Below are 19,708 nucleotides of genomic sequence, written 5' to 3'. Positions count from 1 at the left end.
GAGCAGAGTACAGGGGCAGCTCACAGCCAGGACAGACACACTGTGCAGCCATACTGGGGAGCAGAGTACAGGGGCAGCTCACAGCCAGGACAGACACACTGTGCGGCCATACTGGGGAGCAGAGTGCAGGGGCAGCTCACAGCCAGGACAGACGCACTGTGCGGCCATACTGGGGAGCAGAGTGCAGGGGCAGCTCACAGCCAGGACAGACGCACTGTGCGGCCATACTGGGGAGCAGAGTGCAGGGGCAGCTCACAGCCAGGACAGACGCACTGTGCGGCCATACTGGGGAGCAGAGTACAGGGGCAGCTCACAGCCAGGACAGACACACTGTGCGGCCATACTGGGGAGCAGAGTACAGGGGCAGCTCACAGCCAGGACAGACGCACTGTGCAGCCATACTGGGGAGCAGAGTGCAGGGGCAGCTCACAGCCAGGACAGACACACTGTGCGGCCATACTGGGGAGCAGAGTGCAGGGGCAACTCACAGCCAGGACAGACACACTGTGCGGCCATACTGGGGAGCAGAGTGCAGGGGCAGCTCACAGCCAGGACAGACACACTGTGCGGCCATACTGGGGAGCAGAGTGCAGGGGCAGCTGACAGCCAGGACAGACACACTGTGCAGCCATACTGGGGAGCAGAGTGCAGGGGCAGCTCACAGCCAGGACAGACACACTGTGCAGCCATACTGGGGAGCACAGTGCAGGGGCAGCTCACAGCCAGGACAGACACACTGTGCGGCCATACTAGGGAGCAGAGTGCAGGGGCAGCTCACAGCCACGACAGACACACTGTGCGGCCATACTGGGGAGCAGAGTGCAGGGGCAGCTCACAGCCAGGACAGACGCACTGTGCGGCCATACTGGGGAGCAGAGTACAGGGGCAGCTCACTGCCAGGACAGACGCACTGTGCAGCCATACTGGGGAGCAGAGTACAGGCGCAGCTCACAGCCAGGACAGACACACTGTGCAGCCATACTGGGGAGCAGAGTACAGGCGCAGCTCACAGCCAGGACAGACACACTGTTCGGCCATACTGGGGAGCAGAGTACAGGGACAGCTCACAGCCAGGACAGACACACTGTGCGGCCATATTGGGGAGCAGAGTACAGGGGCAGCTCACAGCCAGGACAGACACACTGTGCGGCCATACTGGGGAGCAGAATACAGGGGCAGCTCACAGCCAGGACAGACGCACTGTGCGGCCATACTGGGGAGCAGAGTGCAGGGGCAGCTCACAGCCAGGACAGACGCACTGTGCGGCCATACTGGGGAGCAGAGTGCAGGGGCAGCTCACAGCCAGGACAGACGCACTGTGCGGCCATACTGGGGAGCAGAGTACAGGGGCAACTCACAGCCAGGACAGACACACTGTGCGGCCATACTGGGGAGCAGAGTACAGGGGCAGCTCACAGCCAGGACAGACACACTGTGCGGCCATACTGGGGAGCAGAGTACAGGGGCAGCTCACAGCCAGGACAGACACACTGTGCGGCCATACTGGGGAGCAGAGTACAGGGGCAGCTCACAGCCAGGACAGACACACTGTGCGGCCATACTGGGGAGCAGAGTGCAGGGGCAGCTCACAGCCAGGACAGACACACTGTGCGGCCATACTAGGGAGCAGAGTACAGGGGCAGCTCACAGCCAGGACAGACACACTGTGCGGCCATACTGGGGAGCAGAGTGCAGGGGCAGCTCACAGCCAGGAAAGACACACTGTGCGGCCATACTGGGGAGCAGAGTGCAGGGGCAGCTCACTGCCAGGACAGACACACTGTGTGGCCATACTGGGGAGCAGAGTGCAGGGGCAGCTCACAGCCAGGACAGACACACTGTGCGGCCATACTGGGGAGCAGAGTGCAGAAGCAGCTCACAGCCAGGACAGACACACTGTGCGGCCATACTGGGGAGCAGAGTACAGGGGCAGCTCACAGCCAGGACAGACTCACTGTGCGGCCATACTGGGGAGCAGAGTACAGGGGCAGCTCACAGCCAGGACAAACACACTGTGCGGCCATACTGGGGAGCAGAGTACAGGGGCAGCTCACAGCCAGGACAGACACACTGTGCGGCCATACTGGGGAGCAGAGTGCAGGGGCAGCTCACTGCCAGGACAGACACACTGTGCGGCCATACTGGGGAGCAGAGTGCAGGAGCAGCTCACAGCCAGGACAGACGCACTGTGCGGCCATACTGGGGAGCAGAGTGCAGGGGCAGCTCACTGCCAGGACAGACACACTGTGCGGCCATACTGGGGAGCAGAGTGCAGGGGCAGCTCACAGCCAGGACAGACGCACTGTGCGGCCATACTGGGGAGCAGAGTGCAGGGGCAGCTCACAGCCAGGACAGACGCACTGTGCGGCCATACTGGGGAGCAGAGTACAGGGGCAGCTCACAGCCAGGACAGACACACTGTGCGGCCATACTGGGGAGCAGAGTACAGGGGCAGCTCACAGCCAGGACAGACGCACTGTGCAGCCATACTGGGGAGCAGAGTGCAGGGGCAGCTCACAGCCAGGACAGACACACTGTGCGGCCATACTGGGGAGCAGAGTGCAGGGGCAACTCACAGCCAGGACAGACACACTGTGCGGCCATACTGGGGAGCAGAGTGCAGGGGCAGCTCACAGCCAGGACAGACACACTGTGCGGCCATACTGGGGAGCAGAGTGCAGGGGCAGCTCACAGCCAGGACAGACACACTGTGCAGCCATACTGGGGAGCAGAGTGCAGGGGCAGCTCACAGCCAGGACAGACACACTGTGCAGCCATACTGGGGAGCACAGTGCAGGGGCAGCTCACAGCCAGGACAGACACACTGTGCGGCCATACTAGGGAGCAGAGTGCAGGGGCAGCTCACAGCCACGACAGACACACTGTGCGGCCATACTGGGGAGCAGAGTGCAGGGGCAGCTCACAGCCAGGAAAGACGCACTGTGCGGCCATACTGGGGAGCAGAGTACAGGGGCAGCTCACTGCCAGGACAGACGCACTGTGCAGCCATACTGGGGAGCAGAGTACAGGCGCAGCTCACAGCCAGGACAGACACACTGTGCAGCCATACTGGGGAGCAGAGTACAGGCGCAGCTCACAGCCAGGACAGACACACTGTGCAGCCATACTGGGGAGCAGAGTACAGGCGCAGCTCACAGCCAGGACAGACACACTGTTCGGCCATACTGGGGAGCAGAGTACAGGGACAGCTCACAGCCAGGACAGACACACTGTGCGGCCATACTGGGGAGCAGAGTACAGGGGCAGCTCACAGCCAGGACAGACACACTGTGCGGCCATACTGGGGAGCAGAATACAGGGGCAGCTCACAGCCAGGACAGACGCACTGTGCGGCCATACTGGGGAGCAGAGTGCAGGGGCAGCTCACAGCCAGGACAGACGCACTGTGCGGCCATACTGGGGAGCAGAGTGCAGGGGCAGCTCACAGCCAGGACAGACGCACTGTGCGGCCATACTGGGGAGCAGAGTACAGGGGCAACTCACAGCCAGGACAGACACACTGTGCGGCCATACTGGGGAGCAGAGTACAGGGGCAGCTCACAGCCAGGACAGACACACTGTGCGGCCATACTGGGGAGCAGAGTACAGGGGCAGCTCACAGCCAGGACAGACACACTGTGCGGCCATACTGGGGAGCAGAGTGCAGGGGCAGCTCACAGCCAGGACAGACACACTGTGCGGCCATACTAGGGAGCAGAGTACAGGGGCAGCTCACAGCCAGGACAGACACACTGTGCGGCCATACTGGGGAGCAGAGTGCAGGGGCAGCTCACAGCCAGGAAAGACACACTGTGCGGCCATACTGGGGAGCAGAGTGCAGGGGCAGCTCACTGCCAGGACAGACACACTGTGTGGCCATACTGGGGAGCAGAGTGCAGGGGCAGCTCACAGCCAGGACAGACACACTGTGCGGCCATACTGGGGAGCAGAGTGCAGGAGCAGCTCACAGCCAGGACAGACACACTGTGCGGCCATACTGGGGAGCAGAGTACAGGGGCAGCTCACAGCCAGGACAGACTCACTGTGCGGCCATACTGGGGAGCAGAGTACAGGGGCAGCTCACAGCCAGGACAAACACACTGTGCGGCCATACTGGGGAGCAGAGTACAGGGGCAGCTCACAGCCAGGACAGACACACTGTGCGGCCATACTGGGGAGCAGAGTGCAGGGGCAGCTCACTGCCAGGACAGACACACTGTGCGGCCATACTGGGGAGCAGAGTGCAGGAGCAGCTCACAGCCAGGACAGACGCACTGTGCGGCCATACTGGGGAGCAGAGTGCAGGGGCAGCTCACTACGCGGCCATACTGGGGAGCAGAGTGCAGGGGCAGCTCACTGCCAGGACAGACACACTGTGCGGCCATACTGGGGAGCAGAGTGCAGGGGCAGCTCACTGCCAGGACAGACACACTGTGCGGCCATACTGGGGAGCAGAGTGCAGGGGCAGCTCACAGCCAGGACAGACACACTGTGCAGCCATACTGGGGAGCAGAGTGCAGGGGCAGCTCACAGCCAGGACAGACACACTGTGCGGCCATACTGGGGAGCAGAGTACAGGGGCAGCTCACAGCCAGGACAGACACACTGTGCGGCCATACTGGGGAGCAGAGTACAGGGGCAGCTCACAGCCAGGACAGACACACTGTGCGGCCATACTGGGGAGCAGAGTACAGGGGCAGCTCACAGCCAGGACAGACACACTGTGCGGCCATACTGGGGAGCAGAGTGCAGGGGCAGCTCACAGCCAGGACAGACACACTGTGCGGCCATACTGGGGAGCAGAGTGCAGGGGCAGCTCACTGCCAGGACAGACACACTGTGCGGCCATACTGGGGAGCAGAGTACAGGGGCAGCTCACTGCCAGGACAGACGCACTGTGCAGCCATACTGGGGAGCAGAGTACAGGGGCAGCTCACAGCCAGGACAGACGCACTGTGCAGCCATACTGGGGAGCAGAGTGCAGGGGCTGCTCACAGCCAGGACAGACGCACTGTGCGGCCATACTGGGGAGCAGAGTGCAGGGGCAGCTCACAGCCAGGACAGACACACTGTGCGGCCATACTGGGGAGCAGAGTACAGGGGCAGCTCACAGCCAGGACAGACGCACTGTGCAGCCATACTGGGGAGCAGAGTACAGGGGCAGCTCACAACCAGGACAGACACACTGTGCGGCCATACTGGGGAGCAGAGTACAGGGGCAGCTCACTGCCAGGACAGACGCACTGTGCAGCCATACTGGGGAGCAGAGTACAGGGGCAGCTCACAGCCAGGACAGACGCATTGTGCAGCCATACTGGGGAGCAGAGTGCAGGGGCTGCTCACAGCCAGGACAGACACACTGTGCGGCCATACTGGGGAGCAGAGTACAGGGGCAGCTCACTGCGCGGACATACTGTGGAGCAGAGTGCAGGGGCAGCTCACAGCCAGGACAGACGCACTGTGCGGCCATACTGGGGAGCAGAGTACAGGGGCAGCTCACAGCCAGGACAGACACACTGCGCAGACATACTGTGGAGCAGAGTGCAGGGGCAGCTCACAGCCAGGACAGACGCACTGTGCGGCCATACTGGGGAGCAGAGTGCAGGGGCAGCTCACAGCCAGGACAGACACACTGTGCGGCCATACTAGGGAGCAGAGTACAGGGGCAGCTCACAGCCAGGACAGACACACTGTGCGGCCATACTGGGGAGCAGAGTGCAGGGGCAGCTCACAGCCAGGACAGACACACTGTGCGGCCATACTGGGGAGCAGAGTGCAGGGGCAGCTCACAGCCAGGACAGACACACTGTGCGGCCATACTGGGGAGCAGAGTGCAGGGGCAGCTCACAGCCAGGACAGACACACTGTGCGGCCATACTGGGGAGCAGAGTACAGGGGCAGCTCACAGCCAGGACAGACACACTGTGCAGCCATACTGGGGAGCAGAGTGCAGGGGCAGCTCACAGCCAGGACAGACACACTGTGCGGCCATACTGGGGAGCAGAGTACAGGGGCAGCTCACAGCCAGGACAGACACACTGCGCAGACATACTGTGGAGCAGAGTGCAGGGGCAGCTCACAGCCAGGACAGACGCACTGTGCGGCCATACTGGGGAGCAGAGTACAGGGGCAGCTCACAGCCAGGACAGACACACTGTGCGGCCATACTGGGGAGCAGAGTACAGGGGCAGCTCACAGCCAGGACAGACGCACTGTGCAGCCATACTGGGGAGCAGAGTGCAGGGGCAGCTCACAGCCAGGACAGACACACTGTGCGGCCATACTGGGGAGCAGAGTGCAGGGGCAACTCACAGCCAGGACAGACACACTGTGCGGCCATACTGGGGAGCAGAGTGCAGGGGCAGCTCACAGCCAGGACAGACACACTGTGCGGCCATACTGGGGAGCAGAGTGCAGGGGCAGCTCACAGCCAGGACAGACACACTGTGCAGCCATACTGGGGAGCAGAGTGCAGGGGCAGCTCACAGCCAGGACAGACACACTGTGCAGCCATACTGGGGAGCACAGTGCAGGGGCAGCTCACAGCCAGGACAGACACACTGTGCGGCCATACTAGGGAGCAGAGTGCAGGGGCAGCTCACAGCCACGACAGACACACTGTGCGGCCATACTGGGGAGCAGAGTGCAGGGGCAGCTCACAGCCAGGAAAGACGCACTGTGCGGCCATACTGGGGAGCAGAGTACAGGGGCAGCTCACTGCCAGGACAGACGCACTGTGCAGCCATACTGGGGAGCAGAGTACAGGCGCAGCTCACAGCCAGGACAGACACACTGTGCAGCCATACTGGGGAGCAGAGTACAGGCGCAGCTCACAGCCAGGACAGACACACTGTGCAGCCATACTGGGGAGCAGAGTACAGGCGCAGCTCACAGCCAGGACAGACACACTGTTCGGCCATACTGGGGAGCAGAGTACAGGGACAGCTCACAGCCAGGACAGACACACTGTGCGGCCATACTGGGGAGCAGAGTACAGGGGCAGCTCACAGCCAGGACAGACACACTGTGCGGCCATACTGGGGAGCAGAATACAGGGGCAGCTCACAGCCAGGACAGACGCACTGTGCGGCCATACTGGGGAGCAGAGTGCAGGGGCAGCTCACAGCCAGGACAGACGCACTGTGCGGCCATACTGGGGAGCAGAGTGCAGGGGCAGCTCACAGCCAGGACAGACGCACTGTGCGGCCATACTGGGGAGCAGAGTACAGGGGCAACTCACAGCCAGGACAGACACACTGTGCGGCCATACTGGGGAGCAGAGTACAGGGGCAGCTCACAGCCAGGACAGACACACTGTGCGGCCATACTGGGGAGCAGAGTACAGGGGCAGCTCACAGCCAGGACAGACACACTGTGCGGCCATACTGGGGAGCAGAGTGCAGGGGCAGCTCACAGCCAGGACAGACACACTGTGCGGCCATACTAGGGAGCAGAGTACAGGGGCAGCTCACAGCCAGGACAGACACACTGTGCGGCCATACTGGGGAGCAGAGTGCAGGGGCAGCTCACAGCCAGGAAAGACACACTGTGCGGCCATACTGGGGAGCAGAGTGCAGGGGCAGCTCACTGCCAGGACAGACACACTGTGTGGCCATACTGGGGAGCAGAGTGCAGGGGCAGCTCACAGCCAGGACAGACACACTGTGCGGCCATACTGGGGAGCAGAGTGCAGGAGCAGCTCACAGCCAGGACAGACACACTGTGCGGCCATACTGGGGAGCAGAGTACAGGGGCAGCTCACAGCCAGGACAGACTCACTGTGCGGCCATACTGGGGAGCAGAGTACAGGGGCAGCTCACAGCCAGGACAAACACACTGTGCGGCCATACTGGGGAGCAGAGTACAGGGGCAGCTCACAGCCAGGACAGACACACTGTGCGGCCATACTGGGGAGCAGAGTGCAGGGGCAGCTCACTGCCAGGACAGACACACTGTGCGGCCATACTGGGGAGCAGAGTGCAGGAGCAGCTCACAGCCAGGACAGACGCACTGTGCGGCCATACTGGGGAGCAGAGTGCAGGGGCAGCTCACTACGCGGCCATACTGGGGAGCAGAGTGCAGGGGCAGCTCACTGCCAGGACAGACACACTGTGCGGCCATACTGGGGAGCAGAGTGCAGGGGCAGCTCACTGCCAGGACAGACACACTGTGCGGCCATACTGGGGAGCAGAGTGCAGGGGCAGCTCACAGCCAGGACAGACACACTGTGCAGCCATACTGGGGAGCAGAGTGCAGGGGCAGCTCACAGCCAGGACAGACACACTGTGCTGCCATACTGGGGAGCAGAGTACAGGGGCAGCTCACAGCCAGGACAGACACACTGTGCGGCCATACTGGGGAGCAGAGTACAGGGGCAGCTCACAGCCAGGACAGACACACTGTGCGGCCATACTGGGGAGCAGAGTACAGGGGCAGCTCACAGCCAGGACAGACACACTGTGCGGCCATACTGGGGAGCAGAGTGCAGGGGCAGCTCACAGCCAGGACAGACACACTGTGCGGCCATACTGGGGAGCAGAGTGCAGGGGCAGCTCACTGCCAGGACAGACACACTGTGCGGCCATACTGGGGAGCAGAGTACAGGGGCAGCTCACTGCCAGGACAGACGCACTGTGCAGCCATACTGGGGAGCAGAGTACAGGGGCAGCTCACAGCCAGGACAGACGCACTGTGCAGCCATACTGGGGAGCAGAGTGCAGGGGCTGCTCACAGCCAGGACAGACGCACTGTGCGGCCATACTGGGGAGCAGAGTGCAGGGGCAGCTCACAGCCAGGACAGACACACTGTGCGGCCATACTGGGGAGCAGAGTACAGGGGCAGCTCACAGCCAGGACAGACGCACTGTGCAGCCATACTGGGGAGCAGAGTACAGGGGCAGCTCACAACCAGGACAGACACACTGTGCGGCCATACTGGGGAGCAGAGTACAGGGGCAGCTCACTGCCAGGACAGACGCACTGTGCAGCCATACTGGGGAGCAGAGTACAGGGGCAGCTCACAGCCAGGACAGACGCATTGTGCAGCCATACTGGGGAGCAGAGTGCAGGGGCTGCTCACAGCCAGGACAGACACACTGTGCGGCCATACTGGGGAGCAGAGTACAGGGGCAGCTCACTGCGCGGACATACTGTGGAGCAGAGTGCAGGGGCAGCTCACAGCCAGGACAGACGCACTGTGCGGCCATACTGGGGAGCAGAGTACAGGGGCAGCTCACAGCCAGGACAGACACACTGCGCAGACATACTGTGGAGCAGAGTGCAGGGGCAGCTCACAGCCAGGACAGACGCACTGTGCGGCCATACTGGGGAGCAGAGTGCAGGGGCAGCTCACAGCCAGGACAGACGCACTGTGCGGCCATACTAGGGAGCAGAGTACAGGGGCAGCTCACAGCCAGGACAGACACACTGTGCGGCCATACTGGGGAGCAGAGTGCAGGGGCAGCTCACAGCCAGGACAGACACACTGTGCGGCCATACTGGGGAGCAGAGTGCAGGGGCAGCTCACAGCCAGGACAGACACACTGTGCGGCCATACTGGGGAGCAGAGTGCAGGGGCAGCTCACAGCCAGGACAGACACACTGTGCGGCCATACTGGGGAGCAGAGTACAGGGGCAGCTCACTGCCAGGACAGACGCACTGTGCAGCCATACTGGGGAGCAGAGTACAGGGGCAGCTCACAGCCAGGACAGACGCATTGTGCAGCCATACTGGGGAGCAGAGTGCAGGGGCTGCTCACAGCCAGGACAGACACACTGTGCGGCCATACTGGGGAGCAGAGTACAGGGGCAGCTCACTGCGCGGACATACTGTGGAGCAGAGTGCAGGGGCAGCTCACAGCCAGGACAGACGCACTGTGCGGCCATACTGGGGAGCAGAGTACAGGGGCAGCTCACAGCCAGGACAGACACACTGCGCAGACATACTGTGGAGCAGAGTGCAGGGGCAGCTCACAGCCAGGACAGACGCACTGTGCGGCCATACTGGGGAGCAGAGTGCAGGGGCAGCTCACAGCCAGGACAGACACACTGTGCGGCCATACTAGGGAGCAGAGTACAGGGGCAGCTCACAGCCAGGACAGACACACTGTGCGGCCATACTGGGGAGCAGAGTGCAGGGGCAGCTCACAGCCAGGACAGACACACTGTGCGGCCATACTGGGGAGCAGAGTGCAGGGGCAGCTCACAGCCAGGACAGACACACTGTGCGGCCATACTGGGGAGCAGAGTGCAGGGGCAGCTCACAGCCAGGACAGACACACTGTGCGGCCATACTGGGGAGCAGAGTACAGGGGCAGCTCACAGCCAGGACAGACACACTGTGCAGCCATACTGGGGAGCAGAGTGCAGGGGCAGCTCACAGCCAGGACAGACACACTGTGCGGCCATACTGGGGAGCAGAGTGCAGGGGCAGCTCACAGCCAGGACAGACGCACTGTGCGGCCATACTGGGGAGCAGAGTGCAGGGGCAGCTCACAGCCGGCCCTGTAGGGCCCCACCACAGCCAATCACATCCCGGCTCTTAGCTTCTATAGCCCCTAGGGAAACTGAAAGCTGCATCTTGATTGGCTGCATGGTACCCGGCTCCCCCTGCACTGGTTCCTCCAGTACTGTACGCTGACACACCCGGCCTGTGCCATTCTGTAAGCTGAGCCGCCATTCCCTCTACATACCTTATCGCTGAAGGCACGGAGGACACACGTCAGCCGTTGCCGGTGACCTTTTTCATAGACATGTTTCCTGCGACCAGAGAATACAGTCCGGCGACACACCGCGCACTCGTACACCGCCATCTACCTAATGTCTCAACTAGCAACGTCAACAAGTCCGTGCAGTCAAGCCCACACACAGTCAGGTGACCTCGCAGTAGCCAATTGTGGACCGCTATGTCAAACTCCGTCCACCTCGATGGCCAATTGCCGCACGTTTTTGATTTCTAATCCTGCTGTCATTGGCTATCCCCAGGGTGGGCGGAGCAGCTGCAGTATCAGGCAGGAGACGCGAGGTGTCGCGCTGGGGCTGTGAGCGCAGAGACTTGTGTGATATTGGAAGGTACGGACGGTGAGGAGGAGCTGTCGGTGTTACCGCAGCCGCTGTGTCTACAACCCTATGCAGTCTGTAGTAGACCATCACTATCAGGTCATCACACATTCCGCCTTTAGAAGATTTTTATTTATTTTTTTCTGCTCTTAAAACATAGAGAAGTTAAAAGAATGTACTTTGTATTGTCATAAATAAAGAAAAATTCTGTCAATGGAGCTGCAGAATCTCTTGGTCTCATTTGCAGAGCAGACAACTTATTAGGCCTCATTCACACGTCCAGTATTCGGTCAGTATTTTTCCTCAGTATGTGTAAGCCAAAACCAGAAGTGGAACAATCAGGAAAAGTATAATAGAAACACGTCCCCACTTCTGTATTTATCACCCACTCCTGGTTTAGGCTTACAAATACTGAGGCAAAATACTGACCGAATACTGATGTCTAAAATTCACTAAATACAGAACGTGGCTTTAAAGACTTGCGTCCCTTCATTGCTGCTGTCAGTTGATCTCTGTGGTTAACCAGCAGTGATCAGAGCTCGCTCCGCTGCTGCTGCTGTTTTTAGGCTCCATTCCCACCATGAGCTTTTGGTGAGTTTTTGACGCTGCAGAATTTCTGCTCCCATTTACATTAGGTTACTTGCATTTTTTCAACATTCACTTTTATTGCATTTTAGACGCTGCGTTTTTTGTCTTTCTAGTACGTCGTACTTTAAATAAAGCTGCTTTGTTTTTGACACTTGGTATTTGGCTTTATTGATGATCTTAGGTGCAGATTACATGTGTTTTTGATGCGATTCCGCAGCAGAAATGCGCTAAAGACACGTGTGCTTTTTTACCTGTGAATTTTTCGCATCTAATACTAAAAATTACTACTAGAAAAATGTAGCATATTACATGTATTCTATATCAAAAGCAATGAAAATAATGTATGTAATAGTATGCCACTAATATAGCAGGACTCTGTACACATGTCAGGACAAATCACCATGAGAAATACATACATAAAAGAAGAAAAAAGCGACGATCAAATGTCCCCAGTGATAGTCAAAATACAATCATTAATTAGAGAAAACCAGGAGAGGGGGGGGGATACATATAAAAAGAAGGGGCGCACATCCCAAGAGTACACAATTGTCAGACACCACAATAATAATTATACATGAATTAATGCACAATGGCACAGCCTCAGTCTGCACAACAAGGTAACTAGTACTCCCAGAATGAACAATAGGAATGCATTATAAGTACAACATAGTAACGGATAACATTACCTGGGACTTGTATCAAATAACATGCAGACAGAAGGACACATCCCTGATTATAATATAACTATGGCTACATTTCTGTATCCGTGTGCTGCTTGATTGAGCACAGACCCACTGAGAAAGTCCTATGATCTTCAAAAGCAAATCAGAATAGGATATGCCCTTGAGTCTCGCAGATCTCATTCTCAGATCCGTGATTTTCACAAATATGTTGGGTCCGTGTACCTAACAATAAAGAAATCTGGCAGCTCACGGACATATCACCCGAATGTGAGAATGTGGCCTAAGGGATTTTACAAATAGCAGAATTACTCCAAGTCACACAGTATATGGAATAAATACATCCAGTGATCGCTGACGTCTCATCTGATTAGAGTCGGGTTCTGCTGTTTCTTCTCCATCTGGTCAGACCTTGAAGTCTACATCTCCCAGCCACAACTCGTCTTCTTGTCACACTGATCAGCGCAGCCCTGAAAATAAGTAGGACACATATATTGTATATAGTGTATTGCCTCCCCAGTTTATTGCTCCCCCACTGTATTGCTCCTTGGTGTCTTGCTTCCCCCAATGTATTGCCTTCCCAGTTTATTGTTCCCCCCCAGTTTATTGCTCTCCCAGTGTATTGCCTCCAGTCGCCCCCTACTGTATTGTAAATAAAGCAAAACACACACACAGTCTACACAGACATTCACTCACTCACCTCTCTGCACTTCTTCCTGCCACAGCATCGCTTCCTTCTTCTTGCTGGGAACTTTCTGAATGACACAGGAGCCCACAGAGTGATGACGCATGCGCCTGTGTCATAGAGAAAGCGCTGGGTAGAAAGCTGAGGACATGTTCCTGCGACTCCGCTGCCACAGAAGAGCCACAGGAATGATCCCTGCCCGCCACGCCACCTATGATGAGAGCAATTTGTCCATGGGCCCCTCGGTGCATCTGGCCAGATTGGTTACATTATTAATCGCACTGCAAGAGCTTCCCTCTGTCTCCGGGCCCTGGTGCAGCTGGACCAGCTGCTCCGGCGGTATGTCCACCCCTGAGTTAGGTGATTGTTGCCTGTGCATGACTGTAGTTTAAAGAGCTTGTCCAGCGCCACTCACTTCAGCATGGTAAGTGAGCAGTGCTGGTGATATTATGACACCACACACCTCCGGAGACACGGATACGATCTTCAGATATCGCGCATCTGGCCTATCTCCAAGAAACAGGACATGTGCATGATACCTGCTGACCGCGTCTTCATGGGTGGGAGCAGTCGTTACATCAACACCCACAGTGCTCCCTTCCGATGCATCAGACAACCACTTTAATTTGTATTATGCTCTACAGTCAGCATGAATTGCTGATAACAATGTAACCTTAGAAACAGTATAATTGTAGGACTTTTCCACAAGTGTTCATGGTGATCTACAATTTAATCTGTCACGGAATATACATCTACACGTATATACTGGACGTGTAATATCTTCATTTCTCAGATTTACGCCCCCAATTCACACCACTATCAATAATCATACTGCTGCACTCATGTTTGTTTTTAGCATTTTTAATAAACCAGGACCATTGTAATACTTTGTTACATTTTTACCAAAATGGACAGAATCCAGCTACAGTCTGAGCAGCGCTGCTCTTCATCCCCTCATTTGTAAAGCGCCCCCTTCCCAGAGTTATACATTGTACGGTTACTGTAGGGAGAGGTGGGTAATACCATGTACACTCAGTGCCCGGCACGGCCAGTTTGGTGCTGATAAGGTGAGATGACCGTGTTCTCGTCGTCATGTCATTCATGGTAACAATTCCAAAATTTGTAAGTCTCCATTTGGTGGACGACTCCTCGTGATGTAATTTCAGAGCTTATTTCTTTCCTCGGCCGCTCAACACCAGCACAACGATCAGTCCAACAACGAGCAGGAACATTGCGATGGATAATAAGACTGTAATCACCACCATTCCACCGCTACGCCTAAATTCAGTTGACGGCCCCTGCAAAACTGTAAGGAAAGAAATGTAGATTATTTCCTGTGATGTGTCTGTCATGTCATCTGCAAAGTTGTGCTAAGGCTTTCTATTCCGCCTGACCGACCTACAGGTACCAGATGATGAATGCTGTAGTCACCAGCGACCATGACTGGCCACCACCATGTACCAAGTGCCCATTTTCATTTTGCTGGAGGGTATGTGACTAGATTGGGGAAGGATGAGCCTACTGAAAAGGCCCGTGTCAGTGCTAGATAGGTGACATGACAAGCTGGGTCCTCTCACTTCTGCATCGGGAGTTGTGATATCATGTCTACTGAAACCTACCAGGTTGCCTGTCCTAATAAATGAGAAAGGTGCACAATATTTTATGGCCATGAACGTGATGTGACCGGCCGCGCTCACTTTCAGTGTGGATGTGAATTGAAACATTACTCTCTTTTAAGTTCTACTTATGACTAATCAATGGCAAAACATGAAGCTTGTGGACCCCCAACGTAGAATCTCCAATGGGACCCCCAAGTATCACAGGCCTTTAATAGTAATAGTCTTTTCATTTGGGGCAAAGGGACCTTTGGGGTTTCCCTAGTCTCCAGGACCCGGGTACAATTGCACCTATTAGGCCACGTCCCCACTATCAGTATTCAGTCAGTATTTTTTCTCAGGAGTGGGAGCCAAAACCAGGAGTGGGTGATAAATGCAGAATTGGTGGCTTGTTTCTATTATACCTTTTCTCTCATTGTTCCTCACCTGGTTTTGGCTCCCACTCCTGAGAAAAAATACTCACCAAATATTGATAGTGGGGCCATGGCCTTATAGTTATACCCCTGTGACAGACTGTAGAGTCCAAAAAGTTGCTAATAGCATATTTAATGTAATTTACATTGTTTCTAGCGTAACAACAAATTTTCTCATCATTATTTGATTTCATCATCTTTATTTTTTATAATAAGGTATGGCAGCAACTTTAATTATTGGGAATTTTTAATCTTTTTTTTTTTTTTTATTATGGTGGGGACCATGACATCCCCCTAAAAAATCAGTTTTGTTATACTATAATAAAATACACATAATTGCATAATTGTAAAGCGCCATGAAATAAATGGCGCTATAATAATAAATAATAGTTTGCATTATTTTTTTTCATACTTTTTTTTGCACTTACCGGTTTTGGTTGCAAATGTAATTTTATTGAAGTCTGTTCCATCAATTGTATACCAGGCGCTGTAATATAAAACGAATCGTGTACCATTTATACATTGGTCAAATTATTATTATTTTTTTTACATAATAGGAATAAAAATGAATGTCAGAGATACTCACGTATAGGTTTGGTTAGGAGTCAAGCTAACAACTTGGTAACCAACATTTACGGTCTGTATATTGCCATTTTGGGAGTCATTGACTACAATAAGGTCACGTCTCAAACGACACTGGGGCACGGGAACCGACAGCACTGTAGAGAGAAATGTCCTCCATGTTATATACTATTTGTTTTTACAATTTAAAGAAGTTACTAAAACAATTAAAATGAAATATGTCAACGGGGCTGCAGACAATGTGATAAGTGATCATTATATGCTTGGCTGGATTAAGCTGGATGATTCACAGCTCTGCTCCGAACCCAAAAGTCTTATATTGGGGGATCATTGTACACAGCATCGACATTGGAAAGAGCAGAGCTCAATCAAGACAAAATAAGAGAGGAGCAACTAAAGAAATATCCCATGCAATTGAACAAATTACGAAGTCTAAAAATACATAATTGTTTTTTTTAGAACGAGAGAACGGAAAACTTCAGTGTCCATACCTTGAGTGATATTACCGCCTATGTTAAGTGTTGCAGTCTTCAATGAATATTTACAAGCGGACGGGAAAGCTATGACAGCACTGTAACCCAGGGGATTGTCGACAAGGCCAGTGGCGAGAGTTGTGTTATCCTCTGTAGTGAAATAAGAAAAAAAGAAAGAGATTAATTAAAGTTCCAAGTGATATTATCCAACCACAAATATCTGCCTGACCGTCTAAGGCTTCATTCACATGGCAGTGATTTTGTTCGTACGCAAAAACCGCTCCAAGTTTCATCTATGTTTTTGGTCAGAGTTGGGTCAGTGTCAGTTTTTACCATTAGAGTGTCATCAGTTTTTCTCAGAAAAAAACAAAACGATGGAGATTTCTCAATCTTCTCATGTCAAAGTGTCCATGAAAAACAGACAACATACGTGTGGTCACATGGATTGTTTTCATGGACCAATAGACTTGCATTGGTGAGATTGATCTGAGACTTGGATCAGTATTGGGCATGTCTCCGTGATTTTATGCCAATCACTCAGTTTGCAAAAATACACGGCTATGTGAACAGCCCCATAGGTACGGGGTCTGTCTGTGAAAAGCATGAAGAGCACTTGTACAGGAGATACAGACGTCTAGATGAGCCCTAACGCTGCTTTTACATTATCCATTAAATAACCAAAAATTGAAAAATATTTAACGATCGGTGTTCATTTAAAACCCTGTGTACGGCATACAAGGTCGCTCAGTGTGCATAGGCTGCCATAGCTCTTCGCATTGCTTACGCAGGACAATGCGCTGCCGAGGACAATGATCTTTTGGACAAATCAGAATATAATTTCACCCAATCGAGGAGCGTTTTGCTCGAACACTTGGCAGCCTTTTTACACTGTACGATTATCATGGAGGAGCTTTCCCAGGAATGCTGGACCACGATAATCGCGCAGGGTGAATGCACCTTAAATATATGTAAGTATCAAGGGTAAATGATTGGCATATTGAGGTCCTTAACAGAGTGGAGCATAGGGGGATGTCCACATAGGACTGACATGTCAAAATCATCACAGAAATTCAACAGATTTGCTGCAGATTACAGCAATAGCATTTCAAAGGGTTGAAACCTGTGGAGCAAATCTACAACGTAAATTGACATATTGCAAATTTCAAACATCCGCAGGAGCAGTCATGAGGTTTTGTCACATTTTATCCACAATGCTGGTACTGTAATACGCAGCAACATTTCTGCCTGGAAAATCCAGCCCAAAAATCCACTGCACATCCTTCCCTTGTGCACATACTCTAAGCGCAGCTATGATCTGGCTCCGCATTTTCACATCCTTCACTATTGCATCCATCAATGTCTTTCCTATGTGTATTCTGCAAATGCAGCTACAATGCCCTTCTCTAAAGCCTCTAGGTTGGAATTGTAAGACTATACAATAAAAGTGACAGTCCAAATATTACATTGCCAAATCCATAAAAAAATGTCAAAAACCCAATATAAAAAAAATCTGCATCAACCCTGCATTAGCAAAAATATACAGATCTCTAACTTCAGACTTACGTCCAGATGAGCTGGAAATGAGAAGCAAAGTGGAAAAGGCTAATAGCAGCATGGTGCCTCCAGTGAGCAACTGCGCTTGTTCCCAGGTTGGATGTGAAATGCAGAAAACATAGATACCGGTCTTACAAGAAAGTTTCACCTGCCCCAGACCGACCAATCAGAGAGCAGAAGGGGAAAGAATGTGGATATGCTGGAAAATCACCACTTCTAACACACCCTGACCTCGGAAAACATCCCCTCTCCCCCTTATCAGCCACCTGTGTGTCCCCTTACACCCACATTATTATACAGAGGCCCTGAGACACATACCCGCACTCTCACATACATCACCAGTCTGTTCTCAGAAAGCATGAAAAGAGGAATCCATGCTGTGACATTATAAAGAACTCATACAGGCAGATTCATCAAAGCTTTTAAGGCAGAACATTGTCATAGAAGGCTTTGAAAAGTTGTGAAACTTTTGCGCAATGAGAAGTTACACAAAACTTTTGCAACTTTTTGGAATTTTCACGCCAATTTGAAGCCGTTCCGCCAAATGGGCAGAGCTGGGGAGGAGCTAGGACATGTCAAATTCAGCAAAAGTACAAGCATTTCTTACACCAGAAATGCTACTCCAGTCAGTGACTGGAGTAGCATTTCTGGCAAGGCATACACCACTAAAAAGATGCTTCAAATTCATCAAATGACGTGCACCTCCTAATGAATTTGGCACATCATACTCAATCAAACCCTTCATTTAGACTGGCGTGCTCAATGTCAGTCTTAATGAATTGACCGCTAACAGTATGTTCAGACATTGAGTTTTTGCAGCATTTATTTCTGCACTAAAAACACATTCGTGAGCAGGAAAAATGCAGCATACAATAAGCACTTTTTAAGTGCCTTTAATGCATTTTTACTTGTGCTTTTGTTGCGTTTTTATTTATTAATTTAAATGGGTGAAAATGGTGAAAAAACGCTGAAAGAATTGACTTGCTGCAGATTTGAAAAAATGCATTGATGGTTAAAATATGCAAGGAAATAAAGCAGCATGTGCATGAGATTTCAGAAATCCAATTCATTTTACTGGGGCTGTAAAACGCAGTGTTTTTTATGCACTGAGAAAAAAAACATTGCAAAAACGCAGTGTGTGAACATATCTTAATCCCAAGGTAAGAACCTGTATGTAAAGTTCTCAAAACTGGAGATGTGATCGATAGTGAGGATGAACGTGAGCATACACCAGGACAAAATGTATGACTTCCAATACAAGCTTGCTATATTGCAAAATTATAAAGATGATTCGATGTAAAATCCTGCTTTGGATTACTCTGGGAAGCTGGCGTAACATAGTGGTAGATTATACATACTGTCGTTTTCAGAAACTTGTTTGCCAGGTACACGATTCCTAACAATAGTGTTGTGCTTCAGGGTATTATATCCTTTACAGGCTATGGTTATAAATGCATGAAACAATGATTTGTAAAAGCCACATTGTTATTCGGAGCGGAGGACCAATTGAGTGTCAGAGACCTGCACAGAACACAATCCAGGCATTTGGACATGAACTGTCGCAGGGTCCGCTCAGCCTACATCCACCCCCTACTGAAAGATGTCAGCACTGCAAGGAATGTCACCGCACCAGATTGTCCAGCCACATTCTCCAGTGACTATGTGACAGAGATAGTGCTGAACGAATATCTCGCATAACATAGGGACAAGCAAGGGACTTATGGGGGTTGGGAAGTAGACACTTAAAAAATCACAGAAAAACTGGAACACTATTTAATAAAGAACATAAGTGATAAATCTATAGGACATTATATACCTGCAAGTAGCGTTTATTAGGAACTGTGAAATGATGATTTCATGAATTACTTTGGAATAATAATAATAATTTTTATTTTCATAGCGTCAACATATTCCGCAGCACTTTACAATTTTAAGGGGACTTGTACGAACAATAAAGACGTTATAGAATAAGCATAACTCAAATCAAAAGGAGTGAGGGCCCTACTCGCAAGCTTCAGTCTATGAGGAAATAGGGGAGACACGGAAGGTAAAATGTACA

General features: G+C 53.0%; 2 protein-coding genes across 3 annotated transcripts in view; both read right to left on the bottom strand.

Moving 5' to 3' along the window:
• The window catches only part of CENATAC (centrosomal AT-AC splicing factor), a 68,090-nt gene extending 57,206 nt beyond the window's left edge, over positions 1-10,884 (bottom strand). For both annotated transcript variants that reach the window (XM_073656671.1, XM_073656672.1), the window contains exon 1: positions 10,692-10,884. In XM_073656671.1, coding sequence (XP_073512772.1) covers positions 10,692-10,811 — 120 coding nt within the window. In that variant the 5' untranslated portion in view covers positions 10,812-10,884. The remainder of the gene's footprint in view (positions 1-10,691) is intronic.
• A 3,004-nt stretch (positions 10,885-13,888) lies between these two features.
• UPK2 (uroplakin 2) lies at positions 13,889-17,755 on the bottom strand. Its single transcript, XM_073657851.1, has 5 exons — positions 17,659-17,755; positions 16,114-16,245; positions 15,627-15,759; positions 15,469-15,527; positions 13,889-14,317 (listed from the first exon to the last, which is right to left on the bottom strand). Exons 1-5 carry the CDS (start codon positions 17,708-17,710, stop codon positions 14,181-14,183), a joined length of 513 nt encoding a protein of 170 aa, XP_073513952.1. The 5' UTR covers positions 17,711-17,755; the 3' UTR covers positions 13,889-14,180.
• Between the last annotated feature and the right edge of the window lie 1,953 nt (positions 17,756-19,708).

This window comes from Phyllobates terribilis, unplaced genomic scaffold, assembly GCF_046119375.1.
Source record: "Phyllobates terribilis strain yellow unplaced genomic scaffold, ASM4611937v1 Scaffold_12__6_contigs__length_324123572, whole genome shotgun sequence".
NCBI lineage: Eukaryota > Metazoa > Chordata > Amphibia > Anura > Dendrobatidae > Phyllobates > Phyllobates terribilis.
Note: the sequence above shows the minus strand (reverse complement) of the source record. Positions and strands in the feature narration are given on the sequence as shown.

Bases quoted from the DNA above. Each gene is read 5' to 3' on its own strand.
- UPK2 (XM_073657851.1), bottom strand. From the start codon at position 17,710: ATGCTGCTATTAGCCTTTTCCACTTTGCTTCTCATTTCCAGCTCATCT. The intron at 15,760-16,113 runs GTATGGACACTG...TTCTCTCTACAG, and splicing joins AGGCGGTAATATCACTCAAG to TGCTGTCGGTTCCCGTGCCC. The intron at 14,318-15,468 runs GTAAGTGCAAAA...CTTTCCTTACAG, and splicing joins TACATTTGCAACCAAAACCG to TTTTGCAGGGGCCGTCAACT.